The sequence below is a fragment of the Protopterus annectens genome, chromosome 3.part0 (genome assembly GCF_019279795.1).
Source record: "Protopterus annectens isolate FY-2018-M chromosome 3.part0, PAN1.0, whole genome shotgun sequence".
In the NCBI taxonomy this organism is placed as follows: domain Eukaryota; kingdom Metazoa; phylum Chordata; order Ceratodontiformes; family Protopteridae; genus Protopterus; species Protopterus annectens.
In genome coordinates this window covers 851,565,811-851,584,788 of record NC_056731.1, presented here as the reverse complement: position 1 = coordinate 851,584,788, position 18,978 = coordinate 851,565,811, and the positions used below count along the sequence as shown (strand labels likewise).

General features: G+C 41.9%; 1 protein-coding gene across 1 annotated transcript in view; it reads right to left on the bottom strand.

The window, feature by feature from the left end:
• Positions 1 to 18,978, bottom strand: part of PHLPP1 (PH domain and leucine rich repeat protein phosphatase 1) — a 1,852,281-nt gene that overhangs the window by 1,141,015 nt on the left and 692,288 nt on the right. The window contains 1 exon segment of the mRNA XM_044065187.1: positions 9,443 to 9,589. Within this exon segment, the coding sequence (XP_043921122.1) occupies positions 9,443 to 9,589 (147 nt within the window).

Here is an 18,978-nt window from a genome sequence, read left to right as displayed (position 1 = left end):
TATTTATTTGTTTTCTCTTAAAACTTGTTTCTGGATCAAGCCAAGAGCCTTAATCCAGTCATTCCCCTGTGCAAGAATGAGAAAAAGCACATAAATTTTTCTTGCTCATGCTCTTTTGACCAGTCTTTTCTTCTATTTTTGTGCTGTAGTGCCTACACTTCTTAAAACTGAACAAGGAGAAAAAGAAAAGGGGGGAAACCATGGACACCTGTTTACTTTAATATTCCCATTGCACTTGAAAATAACTGAAAAAACTTTATAGCATGCAGATATTATGCTTTATAAAAATATTACTAAGAAAAAAATTTTGTTTTACTTACAATTAGCTCTCTCCCTCTTCTCTCCCATGTGTTCTTCCAAAGATTAATGACATGAAGTAGGGCATATGCTTTAGAGTCCCCTACAAGTTTAACAAAGTAAAAAAAAAGTCCAATATTTCCAGACTTTCTTGTTCGGTCACATTTTACAAATATAAATAATGCTGTGCAATCCCACATTTACTTGTCAAGTTCCAAGTTGATGGTTTTATTCCTGTTTATCACCATCTCCCAGATCCAGTCTCTGCTTCATTTCAACGTACTCTTGGGTCTTCTAGTTAACTTTGTGCTTTTTATCCCCCTCAATCATTTTCCATTGAAACACTGGAAAAGATTACATTGGCACAGTCTCTCTGTGGTCTTTATTACCAGAAGAGCAAGCAGCAGAATCTCCTGTTTTACAGCTCAGTTTTGGTTGAACAAACTTTTGTATTTCCTCCTTAGCATTCTCTGCATCCAAAAAATATTTTGCCCACCAGGAAAGAATATTCTGAAGAAAGCTGGGTAAAGTAGTTTGAATCTCATGCCTGCTTCTCGACACTCATAGTTTAGTGGAGTAAATTTACTTCTCTTCCACCTGGTGTAGAGTGAGTAATCATTTTCCACAAACACTCCACTGTCTCTTATTTTTAGTACTTTGTCCTTCTACCACAGTCTTGTCAGAATAAACTCCTTCGGCTGGTAGGATTGCATCTTTACTATTAAAGGTCTAGGTTGCTTTCTCATGGCCAGGTTTGGAGCATAAACATGATGTGCCCATTCAATTAACAACTCCTGCTGTGGAATACCAGTCCAGTTGCTTATTTGTACATTCATAAAATTAACACAGTGTTCCTTTCCAGCTTCTCTGGTATAGCAAAAAAATCTCATTTTTTCCTGCAAGCTCTGTCCTCTAATTGCATTAGTTTTTGAAACATCTCTTCTTGAGCAGACTGATATTCAAGCCATCTTTTCTTCATTTCAGCCTCTGATTTTTGCAGTTTTATCACCCCATCTGATTATGTTTAAAGCTTCTCCCATTTTTTTCTAGCCTTTTGTTATTTGAGTTGAAATACTCCATCTGTGTTTCGTTTATTTTAATCAGCTCAGAGTACATTTGACTGGTTACTGGAAGTCATGTCTTGCACTGCTTTTTGCTAAACAGCTGCAGAATTCCTTCCAGTCAGTATTTTTTCCTCACCCATTTGTGACCAATTTTCTTTCAGTTTCTCTGAATTTATTTATTTTTTTTTTGCTGGCATTCAGGCAGTACACTTACTAGCCAGTTACTGAAGTGTACCCAGAAACAGGAGTTTACTGGTTCTCTTTTGAGTTTCTGTTTTCACACTGGGAGAGCTGAAATTAAGCGGTTATTCAATGTGCAGCCATTTTGGAAGTCCCTTAAAATGAAATCTTTAATACCTTGTAGGGTAGCATGGTTTTAGAATTATTGCTGCGAATGTGAACACACAATATATGACGCCTAGAAGCATCCATAGGATGCAAGTGTAGAACACACCTCTCGACTTCTTAGTGCAAGAAATCTGGACAAAGCCAAAAATAATGGGGAGACACTGCTCTTATTAATTTAGAAAGTTGATGCATGTTTTCCATTAGCACACATTTTCTGAAGAGTTTGAAGTATGAAACTCAAATGTCTATCATTAAGTGACTTTTTGCCAGAAAAGCACAAATTTTATTACGAACAGACCAAAACTAAGGCAAAAATCTGGACATTCTGAGAAGATCTGGACAGTTTAGAGGTATGTTGTAGAAGCTGCTGGGGGGGAGGGTCACTCAGTTGTAATGAGTTAGAGAGTATTCAGATACAATTATTTAACAGGGAAACATAAAGGGATGCCATTACTATCTTGCCACTAATAAGATACCGAATATGTAAACTAAACTTTACATGAGGAACTGATGTTCAGTTGTTGAAAAAATACTCACCATAACGTTCCATATGTGCTGTTCATCTCACCTTCATCTTTCACTGATTGGGTTTGGAACCGATCCTTGGTTCCAACTCGGCCGTATACAAAAGCTTGAGGTCTTCTACTAGCTTGTGGCTGAATCCCCTATCCCATGTAGTAATTCTCCTCAGATCTTGTTTGTCGATACAACAAAGGGTATCAAATAAACCTATAGAATACCACACAGAGTACTGAAGAAGGTCAGAGCACCTTAATTACCAACTGTAACCTCTGAGTCCTCCAGGAGCCGAAGGCTGGGGGCAGGAGGGTGAGATGCAAAAATGAAGGCAAGATGAACAACACATATGGAACGTTATGATGAGTACATAACTTCTTTATGTGTTGTTGTCCTATCTTGCCTTCATTCTTCACTGGTTGGGACAGCGTCCCTAGCACCATGTTTCTTGGGTGGCTCACGAGAGAATATTCTTCAGAACAGTGGACTTAAAGGAGGCCCTGTTTCTGGAGGCCAAATCCACTTTGTAATGAGTGATAAAGGTATGTGGCATTGCCCATGTAGCTGCAGAACAAATAGTGTTAACTGGTAGTCTAGCTCAGAAGTCTGAAGAAGTTGCTATGGCTCCCTAAAACCCAAGTCTTTTGTTATGAGATTTGTATGCAGTATTGATAGCCATTCTGTGTGTGTGACCACTGATACAGGACCACCTTTTTTTAGAGTCTGAAAATGAAACAAATAATTGGTCGGATTTTCTAAGTCCTCTGTCCTATGCAAGTAAAATCATAATTGCCTACGCAAATCCAGCTGGTGCAGCATGTATTCTGCCTTGTTGCCATAGGCAGGGAAAAAGACTGGTAATTCTATGGACTGATTCAAAAAGACTCTGAGCATACTTTTGGTAGGATGGATGGGTTTGTTCAAAGGGATACTCTCTCTTTGTGGAAAATCATATGGGAGGCTTTATCGATACAGCTTGCAATTCTGAAACTCTTCTGGCAGAAGTGATGGCAATCAAGAAAATTGTTTTCCAAGTCAAAACTTTCAGGTCACAGGATGATGCCGGCTCAAAGGGGGGGGGATCAAATGTGATAAAACAAAGTTTAGGTCCCATGGTGTAGGCGGGTCTTTGATGGGTGATCTCGGTAACACAGTACCCCTTAGGAAAGCTTTGCAGAGTCTGTGGGACATTACATTCAGCCCACCTTCACCTATATGGAAGTTTGATACAGCTGCTAGTTGAATTCAAATAGTAGCTGCAGCTGCGCCCTCATTAAAAAGCTTTGCCAAGAATTCCAATATCGAGGATATAATCGCCGAGAAAGGAGGGTTGATGTGATTATCCAATGCCCAAAGGGAAACTCTCCTCCATTTGTTCGTGTATAGTTTCCTGGTTGAGGCCTTATGAGAAGAGATCAAAATATGTTTCACTGATGGGGAAATGTCAGGTAACATGGATATGTGGGGAATTGGAGCAGCTAAGCTGTCAAACCTGAGTGTTTGGAGAGATGGATGAAGCATTCCTGATGAATCAGGAGGTCTGGATCTGGGTCCAGAATACACGGCTCCTCCTGCAGAACCATATTTGACAAGGCCAGTACAGGTCAACTAGTACTAAGCTCTTTCCCAACGAGTTGGCTTTCTGAAGGATGTTGGGTACCAACGGAAAAGGGGGGAAGACATAGAGGATGCCCTGGGGCCAATCGTGTACAACTGCATTCCTTGGTGACTCCCCCAGAAGGAGGGATCAGGGCATTCATGGATGTGGCAAAAAGGTCACAGCAAGGCTGGCTCCACTTGTGGAAAATCTGATCCGCCACTTCCTGTTTTAGAGACCACTTGTGAGGCATCAGAATTGCTCTGCTTAGTTTGTCTGCTGTCACGTTGAATTTCCTCTGGATGTGCATTGCTATCAGAAAATGTTGGGAAGAGGTTGCCCACTGCCATACTTTCAGGGCCTCCCAAAAGAGGGGGTAAAAGACTTGGTTACTTCTTGTTTATGTACCATACAAATGAAATGTCTGTTTGAATTGCAGTAGTTCCTAGAGGAGGAGAGTCTTGGAATGACTGCAACACCAGAAGCACCGCCCTCATCTCTAGGACATCAATGTGCAAATGCCAAGTACCCTGGAGTACCCTTCCCAGATAATACCCCCCACTACCCTGTCTGGGAAGCGTCCGTGGTCACTGTGGCTAGCAGTTGTGGGAGAAAAAATGGTTGACCTAGACTGACATGGGTGGAATGAAGCTACCAGCAAAGGAATTTTTTGCAAGATTCTGTTATGATTTGGTGAGACATGGGTAGGTCCTGCATGGACCACTGAGTGAACAGCAGCCACAGCAAAATTCTCACGTGAAGCCACACCAACGATATCAAGGTTATTGCTGCTGCTGCCATGGTACCAAAGACTTTCAAGACGATTCTCGCTTGAACTTTTTTTCTTGGAAAGTAGATTTCTGATCTGTTGTCGAAGGACTTAAACCCTTTTGGGGGGAAGCTTCGCCATCATTTGTTTTGTACCTAGATCTGCTCCTATAAAAACAATATGCTGAGATTGCAACAATGCAGATCTTTTATAATTTATCGTGATCCTCAGGTGAGAACAAAGCTGTATGGTGGCGTCTCTCGCTTGTATTAGTAGATGCTCAGTGGTGGCAGTTAGGAGCCAGTCATCTAGATATGGAAACACTTGGAATGCTAGGTTGCCATACACTAGAACACTCTGGGGGCTGTGCTGAGACCAAAGGGCAAAGCCCTAAACTGGTAGTGACTGGCTCCCAGATGAAAGCGCAGATGACTCCTGGATGGCCTATCCATTTTTATGTGGTAGTACACATCCTGGAGGTCTATACAGCATATCCAATCGTCTTTTCCAAGAAACGGAAATACTGACTGCAGTGTCACCATCCTGAACTTTGTTTTTCTCACAGATCTGTTTAATCTGCTGAGATCCAGTATGGACCTCCAGTCCCAGGTCCTCTTTGGCACTAAAAAGAATCTTGAGTAAGTTCTGGATCCTATTTGGTCTGCAGGGACTGTTTGGATGACACTTTTGTCTAGCACCTTTTGAGTCTCCAGAGTTGCCTCTTCCCTTTGACTGTGTGGAACATCCAGGACTGTTTTTATGTTTGGGACGGGGAAGGAAAAGGGTACAGAGTAGCCTCTGGATACGATATTTTGTACCCATTTGTCTTATCTTTAGCCAGGCATCTGGGTACAAAGGCAAGCGACTCCTGCCTGCCTCCAGAGAGGAACAGGCAGGCCTCCTTTCAGGAGCGCTAAAAGGGCTTACCACAGAATGACTTCCTGTCGCTCTGATTCTGCGGACCCCCTCTGCCATGTGGACAGCATCTTCCATTACAGCTTTCCCCTCTGCCCCTGGGGGGGGGAAGAATCACCATGTGTCTTTAAAAACTCTCTGGGATTTTCAGAACCACATTTTTCCTCCCTTTTGACCTTTTGGGTAAAGTCTGGAAGGTAGAGAAAAACAGACCCCTACCAGCAGAGAGAGTTTCTCCTTCTTGCTCACACCTGGTAAGTGTGTCCTTAACTTTCGGCCCAAACAAAGACGAGCCATTGAAGGGGGCATTAATAAAGGAAGATTTAAAGGGTTCCACAAAGTCACACAGGTACATCCAGGAAAGTCTCCTTTGGGAAACTCCTGAATCCACTGCTCTGTCACTCCATCTGCTGCGTAAGAAATGAGCCTCATGGAGGAGTTAACTACGGAGTTTAAGGTGGACAGTTGAGAGGAAACTTTATCTGATACCCCTGCAACTAATGAATCCCCGATAGCATTTCCTAGCTCCTTCAGGAGATCTGAATGCAAAAGTCGTTGAAGAGAACATGTGCTTTCCATATCTGTCCATCATGCAAGACTCCTTGTTTGGCAGATGGACAGATGAGGACGCCTCCGAAAGTTCCTTTTTGTTGGCTGCCACCACCACCACAGCATCTACAGGAATGCCCTTGGTGAGGAAATCCTTGTCTTATGGGGAGGTAATAAACTTGTTTGGCCTCCGAGGAACAGGTTCCACTGCGTCTGGAAACTCCCACGCCTTTCGACTAAATCCATAAGTTTGTCAAAAGGCAGAGACACCCAAGTGGCGGAAGGGTGAGACCCAAAGGCTTTCAGGTACACAGACTCCTCCTCAGAAGGGTTGATGGACTTCCAGCCGCCTCTCTGCCTAAGAATTCCCAGGATGTCTGCAAAGGAGACATTCCTCAGAAGTCAACCATGGGGAACCTTCTGACCCATCAAGGTCTGTATCAGAAGTGACTGACTCCGCTGGGGAGTCTAAATGCTTCCTCTTGCAAAGTCTCTTATGAGGGAACTCTTCAGTATTACTGAGAGGTTTCGGAAGAGAGAGGGTTCACGTGATGGGGCATCCTGAGGCCTAGGGTCTCCACATGTCTGTGGATGGTGTGGTGTTGAGACAGATGCCAATGCTTTAGGAGGAAGAATGACATGATCCAAGAGTGGAACTGTCTTAGGAGACAATACTCAGCACCAAAAAAGCCTCTCTGCCCATGATTCGAGGAAACTCCCCCGCTCCAAAGAACCAGATGACATCCCCGGGACCAGGAGGGTTGGCTCCAAGGCCGATGTAGGAGCCGAGCTCACCCGCGCTGAAGCCCAGAGAGGCAAGTTCGGATCAGACAGCCATCCAATCAGACTCCCCACCCTGGACCTGACCAGAGACCATTGGATCCCAGACTCCTTGAGTTCAAACAGAACTGAGGATGTCGGAGCAGACGTCGGGCCCGAAGATGTCAGGAAAGGTCTCTACACCAATGGTTCCATTGCAATCTGTTCCAGACATTCTGGCTCAGAGGTTCCTGGCCGGGTTGGAGGAGGAATCTATGTCGACGGCTCCAAATCCGTCTGGGTTGGAGCCGAAAGGAGTTTGGCCAGCACTGGTGTCTTTAAAAGTATACGCACCACTCAATCCACATCATCACCTGAAAGACTCCTGGAGGACCAGGGGGAGGGAGTAGGAGATTTAGTTGCTAGTTGCTGCAATCTGTTCCAGACATTCTGGCTCAGAGGTTCCTGGCCGGGTTGGAGGAGGAATCGATGTCGACGGCTCCAAATCCGTCTGGGTTGGAGTCGAAAGGAGTTTGGCCAGCACTGGTGTCTTTAAAAGTCTACGCACCACTCGATCCACATCTGAAAGACTCCTGGAGGACCAGGAGGAGGGAGTAGGAGATTTAGTTGCTTGCAGTATAGTGGACCTTAGAACAGGAGTAACAGGCTCCAATTCTGGGGACCAGCTCTGTATTTCGAACTCCATCTGCACCGACACAACTGGTGCCGACGAAGGAGATTTTGCAGGCCCAGTAGTCTTTGGAACCGGCAATACCACTTTACTTAATTTTTTTGCTGGTTCCAATTGTCCTGAAGAGGGAGATTATCTTTTTCCGGGATTTGTCAGATTTTGCAGATGAAGATTTTGTTGATTTTGAAGTGCCCGGACCTTCTTCAGTGCTTCTGCAAAGGGGGACTTCAGTAAACCTCTCACTATCAACTTATTTTTTTCTTTCAAGCAGTGCTCTCGAGCTGAAAGAATGGGAGACTGAACATGGCTTCTGTAGAAGCACTGTTCCCAGGCAGTAGACACAAACAGTATGGGCATCTGTTAAGGACATCTTTTGGCTGCATTTACTACACTTTTTGAAGCCAGGAGGCTTAGTTTCCTTATGCTCCTTGGACATATTCAAAAATTAGTCGAACAGACAAAAAAGCTGAACAGCAACAAACTTAGCAGACTAGTTAGTCAAAATACAGATATCACTACAAAAGGTATAATATATACATACTATATATATATATATATATATATATATATATATATACACACACTTTTTTTTTTTTTTTTTTTTTTAAGCAGAAAACATCAACAAACAAGGGCAGTTTTCCAAGTTAAACAAACCTGCCTATTGATAAGGGAAAGGGGAAGAAACTAGGTAGCCCTCTAATTCAAACAGGTAGCGGAAAGCCCTCTAACAAACAAGCTGATGCTTTTTTTCTTCAAATTTATAAAAATCAACAAGAAAACACAGCAAGAAGCCCTCTAACTAAAAATGGGCTTGTAGGATAAAAATTTAAGCTGGGATATGGAAGGGAACAAAGGCCTAGTGGTAGAACGATGGACTGAAGCAAAAAACACAATTAACTTTCTAAAGCGAACTAGAATGGTAATAAACACTAATCGCTAAATTTACAATAGGAGAGAAGAAAATTTTAATAATGAATAAACAGTTTTTCCCGCTTAGCCAGAGCCAATATGGAAGCACCCAATCTGTTTAGCAGCAAACGAGATTTGAGGAGACTTAGTAGAGCATGATGGGATAAGGGATTCAGCCACGAGCTAGTGGAAGACCTCAAGCTTTTGTATACGGCCGGGTGGGAACCGAGGATCGGTTCCAAACCAAACCAGTGAAGAATGAAGGCGAAATAGGACACCACCAGAGCAAACTTTCAAGTAAGGATATCATCACTCAGAATGGAGCAGTACAAAGTCAGCATACTTAACTACCTCAGTGGGAATGAGAATACCTCACTACCAGATTCAAATGGTATACAGCAACCATACCATTATAACAATTGTCATGTTTCATAGGAATTTATTTTGCACATTCAACTGAATTTGAATTACGTGATGGTGGGGAAACAGGATTTTATTTACATTTATTACTTATTTTTGTTGTACTTATCTCATACATTCATACTGTGCTGAACACAAAGCAGAGTAAACTTCTGTACTCCAAATACCACTACTACTATAAGTAATCAAAGAGACATAAAAAAGCTGTCTTTTGAAATACTTGTTCTAAAAAGGTCATTTTGTTAGCTCAGGTAATGTTTATCAAATCATTTTAAATAAAAATACTCACATTTTAAGACCCAAGAGGTTTTACACATCAAACAGTTATACTAAAACTTAGGACGTACACTTAACCACAATGAACTAAAGACTCAAACACAGTTGTTAGATTCTCGGTCTGTGAAAAGACTTTTCTCTTTCAAACTGTGAATATCCTGCTTTAGGAAACAACCCCCCCAATGCTGCAATGCCGTGAGGCCAACGACTACAGAGAGATGGCCAACAGCACTTGTTCATGCAAGCAGCAAAATTAGTTTAATGGCTTTGGAAGATTCTTGACACCACATTAATGCAAAGGTAAAAACACATTAGAAAGCTAAAGTCCATACTTGCGCATCTCTCCCACTGAAGTAGGGATAGCTCGGAGGTTGTTTCCAGACATGTACAGTTCGGTCAAAGTGAAGATATTGCATATTGCCAACGGAAATTCTCCCAAATAGTTATTTGACAGATTTAGGCTCTTCAGTTTACTAAACCTGGTAAGAAAATCACAAGAATGAATGCTTAGAAACTACTTTTGAACATACAGCAAGTACTTAGACTATGGTCCATTTAAGTAATAACTGCACTTTGAAATGTCATACAAGGCCTAGAACAAACACTTTGCACAACAGCAAGTTACAGCAATCTGCTATTAATGTTTATTGCCCCAAAAAGACTTCTTTATCCGGCTTCATCAGGAAAGCAGTGGGTGGATGTTTGTGTATTGGTTGCTGTACAGCATTAGTGTACCTTGTAGACGGGCTGTTGTATTCTGCATTACCACTATTAAATACTATTAAATACTTCATTTTAATTGAATAAAACTTGGAATATTACAAAAGTAAAATGAAATATGCATACAAGGATATTCAGCTACCTTTAAAGACCGACCATGATGAATGTGTAACAACATATATGGGTTAAGCTCATCACAATCATCCTAATGTATACATTATTCAAACTTTTGTATGACTAATTTTTTGTATGACCACAATTTGAACATTACATACATTATTCCACTACTTACCACTATGTTTATAACCATCCATTTATTTTGCCTGGCTAGATCATCAATATAATGCACTTCATACATTTTTACTACTTGCTGTTACAATTTCTATTTTACAATCTTTTAGCAAGAGCTCCCCTCAAATCAGGTGTGCTCATCTATCTTAACCTTCACTTCTGTTGCTATGAACAACAAAAGATTGCTTTTTGAATAGTCTTCTTCCATCTCCATGACACAGAACCCCAGTCTCAGGAATCCGATCCAGAAGTGATCTGGTTCCATTTGCTTCTGGAAATACTCTGTTTCTGCACCTTAGGAAACACATTCCTATCCACATCCAGTGAAGAAATAACCAACAGTTATGCACAAAAAAAGGATCTAAAAGGAAGCTTTCTGCAGAGGACAATTGGGGATTTCCTCTTATGACAGTGGATAGTGGAGCCTGGCAGAGTTGGTCTTACCTCCTGACAGAATATTAACTTTTGAGATAAAAACATTTAGTGAAAACCGCACACACTGTCCACAGCCATTAGCAGACATTCTTTTTTTGCTAGCAATCAGTTTTGATAGAAAAAGGAACACCTTCAGCCACAAAGTGATAACTAACAAGGGCATCCACAAAGGAAACCAAGACTGTCGACTGCAAAAGGTGTCTGTCAATCCTGGAAAAGTTGGTCTTGCCTCCTGACAAAAGTTATGTTTTGAGATAAGACTCTTTGGCGACAACCATCAAACACATAGTAGTCTCAGCCCCTAATACATTTTGATGGAAAAATAACACCTTTCATCCCCCAAAAAATGCTAAATTATAAGGGAACCCCAACAGGGACTCAGGAACACATCTCAGTCATAAACAGTGACTAACAAGAAATTAGCAGAGCTTAGCAGAGTCGGCAAAACTCCATGACATACGTTAATGACAACCCCAAAGTTCACTAGTTCTAGCCCCTAGTCATAACATTTGACAGAAAAATGAAACCATTTTCTCATTAAAAAAAGTTATTTGCAAAGCATTCCACTCAGAGAAGCATAACCAAAAAACATAAGATTCTGAGATAAAACACTTGGTGACCACTACTAAAATTGCCAGCTCAAGCCTGTAGTATAAATCTCTGGCAGAAAAGAAACTCTTTTCCTCAAAATATATGAGGTGGAAGGTAATACCCAACAGGGTACTTATCTACCCTGCCTTGGTGACACACTAGCTGACCTTTGACACCTCAAAGCCTGCAAAACAGTGCACTTTTCACTGGCAAGAAGCTCAGAAGTTTTGATGCCCTAGCCACTGATTTTAACTTGCTCTCCTCTAACTGTGCAGTGACTAGGGTGTATGGAAGGTGCCCTAAAGCTTTGGAAGCTGGTCCAGTTCTTGGCAAGAGTCCCAGACTGTAACAATGATAACCATCTTGTGTTCCATTTTCTCAAACATAATCAGCTCCAGGTATAAGGTGAATGGGGAGGGTGACAGAGGGTATCCCTGGTCTGATCCATCTTGTCATACTGAATTGTTTATAACCCCAACTGCGTTTCCATCTTTGCAGTTGAATCCTAGCAAAGAGAGTTTTACAAATTTTGATCCTAACCCACATTTTTTCAAAAACATCTTTAAGTAAATTCATTCCACATGATCAAATGCCTTCTCCACATCCAAGCTGACCAAACCGGTAGGCGTTGCTAGCATATTCCACAATTAAAGCTGCTTTAATTAGGTTATCAAATGTCCCTCTACTATTGAAAAAACCCTACCTGATCTTTATAAACAGAGGAACCATTTAAGCTAATCTCTTGCCCAACATTAACAAACATGTACAAGGTTTGATCCTTACCTCTGACCAATGCCTGTTTGGAGTCTTATGTTCTCTGTGTCTTCATGGGGTTTCCTCCAATTCCGAAAAACATGCTGAGAGTTTCCATCTCAAACTCATCAATGAATGGAGATGTGGGCAGCAGCACAGACTCTACGTAGTGCCCTATAGGGGGAACAGTTGTACACACCAACCACTTTGGGCATCTACTGTGGTGTGCAGTATCCTCAAGATAGGAGAACATGGATCACAGACCGCACACTGTGGCAAGGCTAGCCACTCGACTCTGTAAAATATGGCTCTAGGTGATTCGGTCATGTTGACCAATGCTGCCAAAATGGGCATGGATAGCCACTGGTGATAAGTGGGTTAAGGACCCGACCTACTCTGACCTACAACAAGGATTCTTGCTAACAGTGGGAGGGGTATATGTGCCCGAGATAAAGTCCAGCAGCCCTGGGTCAATAAGCTACTGGCCGGCCGTGTCTAGTTGTCCAGCCTGGGTTACCTGGGATAGCTCTGTTGAGTGAAAGCTGGTCATAAAACCAGCCAACCTGCCAAACATGAACTAAGAATTGGTACTCAATGTAGGTTCACTAACAGGATACAACTTGGAAGTGGATGACATGATACAGAGGAGGTTGGACATCCTATGTATCCAAGAGATGAGATGGAAGGGGAGTGCAGCAAAGCTACTTGGCTTTGAATCTATTACTCAGGAGGGGGACAGGGTAAAAATGGTGTAGGAACTGTGGTGAGAGAGGCTTCAGAAAGCAGTGAGGGATATCAGAATTAATGACAGACTCATGGCAATCCATAATTGATTGGGCCAGTATTCAAAATCTCAGCCTATGCCCCACAGCAGGGTTGTGACAACAGTTGCTGGACCTAATAGATAAAGCAGGACAACATGAATTGGTGTTGACAATGGGTGACTTAAATGCATACATCGGAACAGACAGAACAGGATACGAGGACTGTCTTGAGTCCACATGGGTGGGGCAAGGAGAAGCCATTCTAGACTTGGCGACTATCAAGCCATTTCTCAGACAACAAACAGTTCAGAAAGACAGACTGTCACAAGATCACATACAAAAGAGTAGCCAACATGCAGCTCAGGTAGACTTCCTCCTACTAAGGAAAAGTCACTGGGGTAGAATCCATGACTGCACACAGCATAAACCACTAGATGCCACAATCAGCTGCAAGCAATGGTTAGAGAAGGCTTTAAGGTCAACAGAGACCAGACTGAAGGCCTAGAAGTTGACTGGAGAGAAAGTACAACAGTTTAAGGAATTACTCATGGCTCTAGCACCCCAAGACGAGGAGGAAATAGGTGGAGTTGAACAAGAATGGCAATGCCTAAAAACAGCATGTGTTAGGACTACAGAAAAGATATGTGGCTGAGCCTGGTATGGAAATAAGGTACATAAGGAAAGCCGGTGGTGGAATGCAGAAGTTCAGGAAGTTATCAAAAGAAAGGAGTGCAGGAAGAAGAGGGAGATAGAAAAGACTGGTTGGCTACCAAAGAAGCTAAGAAACAAATTGCAATACCAAAGAATAGGGCATCACAGGCACTTTATCAACTTCTGAAAAATGACTCCGTAAGTGGCACAAATAAACTATCAGGTTTGCAAGGCAAAAACATAAAATATAAAGAACTTAGTCAGACACCCTTCATAAGGGATGCCAGCAACCACCTGCTCACCAGTCCACAGAACATCAAAGGCAGATGGAAGGAGTATTTCCAACAGCATCCGAATGAAGAAATCCCACTGAAGCTGCACTGCCCCAGAAACAGCCTACAATGACAGAAGAGAAGCCCACCCTAGAAGAAGGAAAATGAAGTCAGGGAAAACAGCAGGCTGAGATGTGGTCACAGCAGATATGATAAAGATGCTGGAGGAGAAATGGCTCGAGGGTACTAATAGCAGTGTGGAAAGAAAGGCGTATCCCAGATGACTGGAGAATAAACATACTAATATGTCAGTGTACAAGAACATCCACAACTGTGGGCATTACAGAGGCATCAAACTACTACCACATTGCATGAAAGTTTTCGACAGGGTGACTGAAAAACAGACACGCAGAGTAGGAGAATGTAAGATGGGAGATGAGCAGTTCGGACTCGGATCAGGATGCAGCACAACTGACCCAATGTTTGCAGTGAGACAGATACTTGAGAAGAAGCTAGAGATGAGGAGCGTGTCCAACTGGGCATTCCTAGACTTGGAGAAAGCATATGACAAGGTCTCAAGAAAATTGATCTGGGCAGTACTGTGGTGGTTTGAAGTCCCAGAAACATTGTTAGAATTAGTGCAGGCTATGTACAATGACCCAAGTGCAGACAGTGCTCGGCCTCACAGAGGAGTTTCCCAGTGGGAGTAGGTGTACAACAGGGTTCAGCTCCGAGACCACTGCTGTTCATAGTGGTGATGGACTACATTAGCAAACAGTTTGGAAGGGACAGAGCAACAAAGTTGCTGTATGCAGATGTGGCAATTACAGGCTAGAACTTCAGCAAAGGATAGGAGAATGGAATGCAAAACTGAACGTACATGGAATGAAACTAAGCACAGATAAGATGGTGGCAATGGCAGAAAATTAGGGAAATCAGAAGAAGCTGAGAATAGATAGAAGGGATGATAGTGGAACAGGTAAACAGCGTCAAGTATCTGGGAAGGATGGTTGAGAAGGGAAGTCTGAAGAGGTCAAAGCTAGAATCAGAGGGGCTGCAGTCAACTGGCATAGAGTGTCAGGTGTAGTCTATGACAGAAGAATGACAAAGAAGCTGAAAAGTAAGGTAAGACAGTGGTGCAACCAGTACTATTGTATGGTACAGAAACCGGAGCATTAAAGGTAGAACAGTTGAAGCTAAAGGTGATAGAAATGAATTGCCTGAGAAGGGTGGTAGGATACACACTGTGGGACAGACAAAGAAATGAGGACATAAGAGCAAAAGCCAAAGTAGCTCCAATTACAAAAAAAGATCAAGGAGAACAGATTATGGTGGCCTGGACACACACACACACACACACAAAAGCAGAAAACAATCTGGTGAGGAAGATTTGGTTTGGGACAGACAGGAAGAAGATAAGAGGAAGTGAGGATGTCCAGCAAAGAGGTGGATCGATTGTGTGAAAGAAGATCTGCAACAGTCAGGCATGAGTGTTGAAAAAGGCAAGAGTGTGGCACTGAATCAAGTGAGCTGGCAACAGTTAACATGATACCCTGGCCCCATGTAGAAAAAAAATGGGAAAAAGGGGGCTGATGATGATGAACAGCCTTCAGCAAGCAGGTCAACTGATACACCATTATTTTTGTAAGTTCTACCTTTTCCAGAAACCTTGCCATTACAAAGAGCCTCAAAACAAGATCTAAACTCCTCAAGAATATCTACCGATTTAGTGCTTTCTGTAATGGATGAGCCAAGCAGAAAAGCCATCATGCTGGATGTACTCAGAAGACATCTCAGAAATACCAGTACCTGAGTGGGCTACTGACTGGATTTGCTGAAGTTTATAGTGAACCCCATGTTGAGGAAAGAGGTTGACAGTGAACTACAAGTTATGAAGAATCTTTTGAACTTAAATGGTCTGAATGAGGAAATCGTCAAGTATGGATAGATGTGGATAGCCTGGAGTCTGCAGAATTGTACGACAGAAGCTAAACACTTTGTGAAAACTCTTGGTGCAGTGAAAAGCACAAAAGGAAAGCAGTAAATTGAAAGTGATATCCCAAAACAGAGAAACTCAACATTTTTTCTGCAGTCAGCATGGATAGGGATATGCAGACAGGTATCCTTCAGATCCAAGGTGAACAACTTAGCCAGGGGAAAGATCAGATGATAGAGTTTACAGAATTAACATCCTGAATTTTGGAATTTTCAGACAAGTGTTCAAACTAGATAAATGGCCATGTTCCTTCTTTTCTTAAGGGCAAAGAAAAGCTTAGAATAGAACCCCTTTCCTTTTTGATGGGAAGGAACAGGTTTTATAAAGCCCTGAAGGGATAGGTCAGACGGAATTCAAAGGACCAAAAGTTGTTGGCTTGAGGGGGATATGATGGATTCCAGAGGAAAGTGGAGGGGAATTCCAGAGTTGCCTCTGTACCCATTTGTCATGTCCAAAACCTAAGCATCAGTGGTTACTGTTCTCCAAATTGGAAAGCAAAAGAAGTTCTCAGAAAGATGGGAAGGAGGTGGACCAAAGTCGGGGGGGGGGGGGGGGGGGCAGTGAGAGGAAAATAATCAGAGATTGGAATCTTTGTCTGAAAACATACTTGGATCCTTTGAAATTGGACTTTTTTTCTTAGAAAATCTTTTTTCCTTTCTGTTTTTTTAATTTCTCCAAATCTTTTGGTTTTCTAATACCATGACGGGAATGGACCCTATTCCTAAGACAAAGTACGATTAAAGTTTATGAAATTGATATTGTTTCAATCTTTGATGTCAGCCAAAAGTGCTCTTCGCAGCACCCGCAATGTGCCCAGTAATGACTCCTCCTGCAATTTGTATGAAGTTACATGGATTGATAACATAATACGATTGTAGATTCTTTTTTATAAGACCAGTTGTTCCTACTACTATTGGAACTGTCTAGGTATCTTTCTTCCACATTGCTCTCGTTTCTGCCTGCAGACCTTGATATTTCATGACTATGTCTTTCTGTACGCAAGACACTGTAGTCACTGGGTGTGGCGATTTCAATGATCAATGCTACTCTAAAAGCTATCTTTTGAACTGTTGGTAGGGTGATCCCATGTGATATAAACTTAATCATTTTCTATGATGCCTTGTGGCTCATGTTTCAAGTGTTTTTCAGCCACTTCAGTATCATAATGTTTGCACAATCCCCAGTGCAACAATCTTGCCACATTATTATGCCTTTCAGTATACAGTCCTTCCGCCATTAGTATGGCGCAACCAGCAACAAGGTGTGTGACCGTTTCCAATTTGGTTTTACAAAACCTGTATTTGTCTGTTTCTCTCATGTTCAATGGACTTATAAACCAGCATGTACGTAGCCTACTAAACACACAGCTTATGATAACTCAGTAAGCATTCAAGCAACAAGCACACTGCCAACAGGATTTTCCTTTCTGCTGAGAGGGTTTTTGGCTTTTGTTGAAAAACGGACCCGATTTGGAGGGGTAGTTTCTTTCAAATTTAGGGATGGGGAAAAGAAAAAAGCTACTAAAAATACATTATCTTTACCATCTCCCTCTGAGTATTTCAGCAGAAGAGACTGGCCTTAACATCATCTGGTACAGATCTGAGATGAAGCTATGAATATCTCATTATGACCGATCCAGTAGCAGCTTTACAGAAGGCATTAGGAGTGTGATACCTACATGTCATGGAATGTCTTGCAACCTGTGTGGTAGAGCTGAACATGGCTTGCAAGGCAGTCTTGGTATCAAAGTCAGGTAGGCTTAGTATAAATGTAGCCATACTATCAAAAAAAAACAAAAAACATACACCTAGTCATATTGGTCCGATAGTTAATGGCATGAAAAGACAAGGTAGGAGAAGTATATACCTTCTTTCTGAACCTGTCTATTCCTGGTATTCTTGTCAAATGGTAGGGCATTAAAAGAGGAAAGAAGATGGGTCAGAGAAAAGGGTCATATACAAATACTTATGGCCATCAGGGACTGTAGTACCAGTTTGGTTTCCTAGCTCATTCCCTCCAATGGAGCTCTTTTGAGTTTGTACTCTGACTTCCAATGACTTCAGCCATTAAAACATGTTCTCATTTTCAAAACCATATTATTAGAAAACTGTAAATGGCAAATAATTCAGCACAAACTAAAATTTACAATGTTTAAATTCATTCAATTCTAGGTGTTTTACAGGATTTTATAAGCCACAATAAACAGAATTTGTTCTGATGTTGAATACACAGCTTACGATATCTCAGTAACCATTCAAGCAACAAGCACACTGCCAGCAGCATTTTCTTTATGCAGATTTCAAATGAAGCTAAGCAGTTCTGTGTTACTTTACTGTTGAGATATTTAGGGAAGAAAACTATTACAATGCAAATAGTACACAAATACTCAATATCTCTCTAGTTGCACTTAGTCAAGGGTCAAATATCAATGCAGCTGTGTTTATCATGTAAACTTTAAGATGAAATCTTTTTATACCTCATACATAGCATGGTTTTGGAACTATTAATGCAGACATCAGCAAGTAATAGTGATGCCTGGAAGCATCAGTAGGATGTAACTGCAGAAATGCCTGGAGGAGTCACTAAACTGCAATGAGCTAGGTGCAGGAGGGCAAGATTTCAGGGTTAATGAGGCAGACAAAAAGGTATCTTCCAAATCCTGTAAACAGTAAGTTGTAATAGCTCTTCTGTAATTCAGATACTTGCTTGCCCTCCCAGTTGAAGTGTTGCAGCATTCTATGAACGGTATCATCAAAATAAAGTTCCTCAAGTTCAATCTGAAGACAAGGGATCGTCAGCTTTGGACTCAAAACCTGTGAGTGAATGAATCTAGGAAGAGTAGTCCAGAGGCTCTGAAGAAGACTCTTCCTCTTATTTTTGTTGTGGGGTGGAGAAATCAGATAAATGAAACTGAGAAGGTGATAAAGGCGTTAAAAAGTCGCTGTGAAATATTAAACCACTCTGTGGGTCCCCAGGGGAAAGGTAAAAGGATAGGAAACAGGTCTACTTTTTGTTTTCCTTTCTTTAGAGTACTCAGATAGAATGAGGAGCAAATGACACTAGACATATTTTCATGGGGATTCCTGATATGTCTTCCCCAATGAGAATTGGGGAAATGCCTTCAGGTCACTCAAATAACCTAGCCTTGGTTCTCCCATTGAGGTCCTAATGTCTGTCTGATCAGTTGGGAAGGGTTGTGCTAGCTCCTTGAGCTCTGTCAGCCTCCCAAACGTTTTCAACAGTCAGAACAGGCCCAAACATCAAGTGGTCAAGTAGGCTTATCAAGCATCTGAACAAACATCCAACTTCGATAGGGTGAAAGTGGGTAGACTAGGTGATTTCTTTTGACTTTTCTCAGCTGATGAGGAATGTCCAAGGAAGCCAGTTCCGATGCT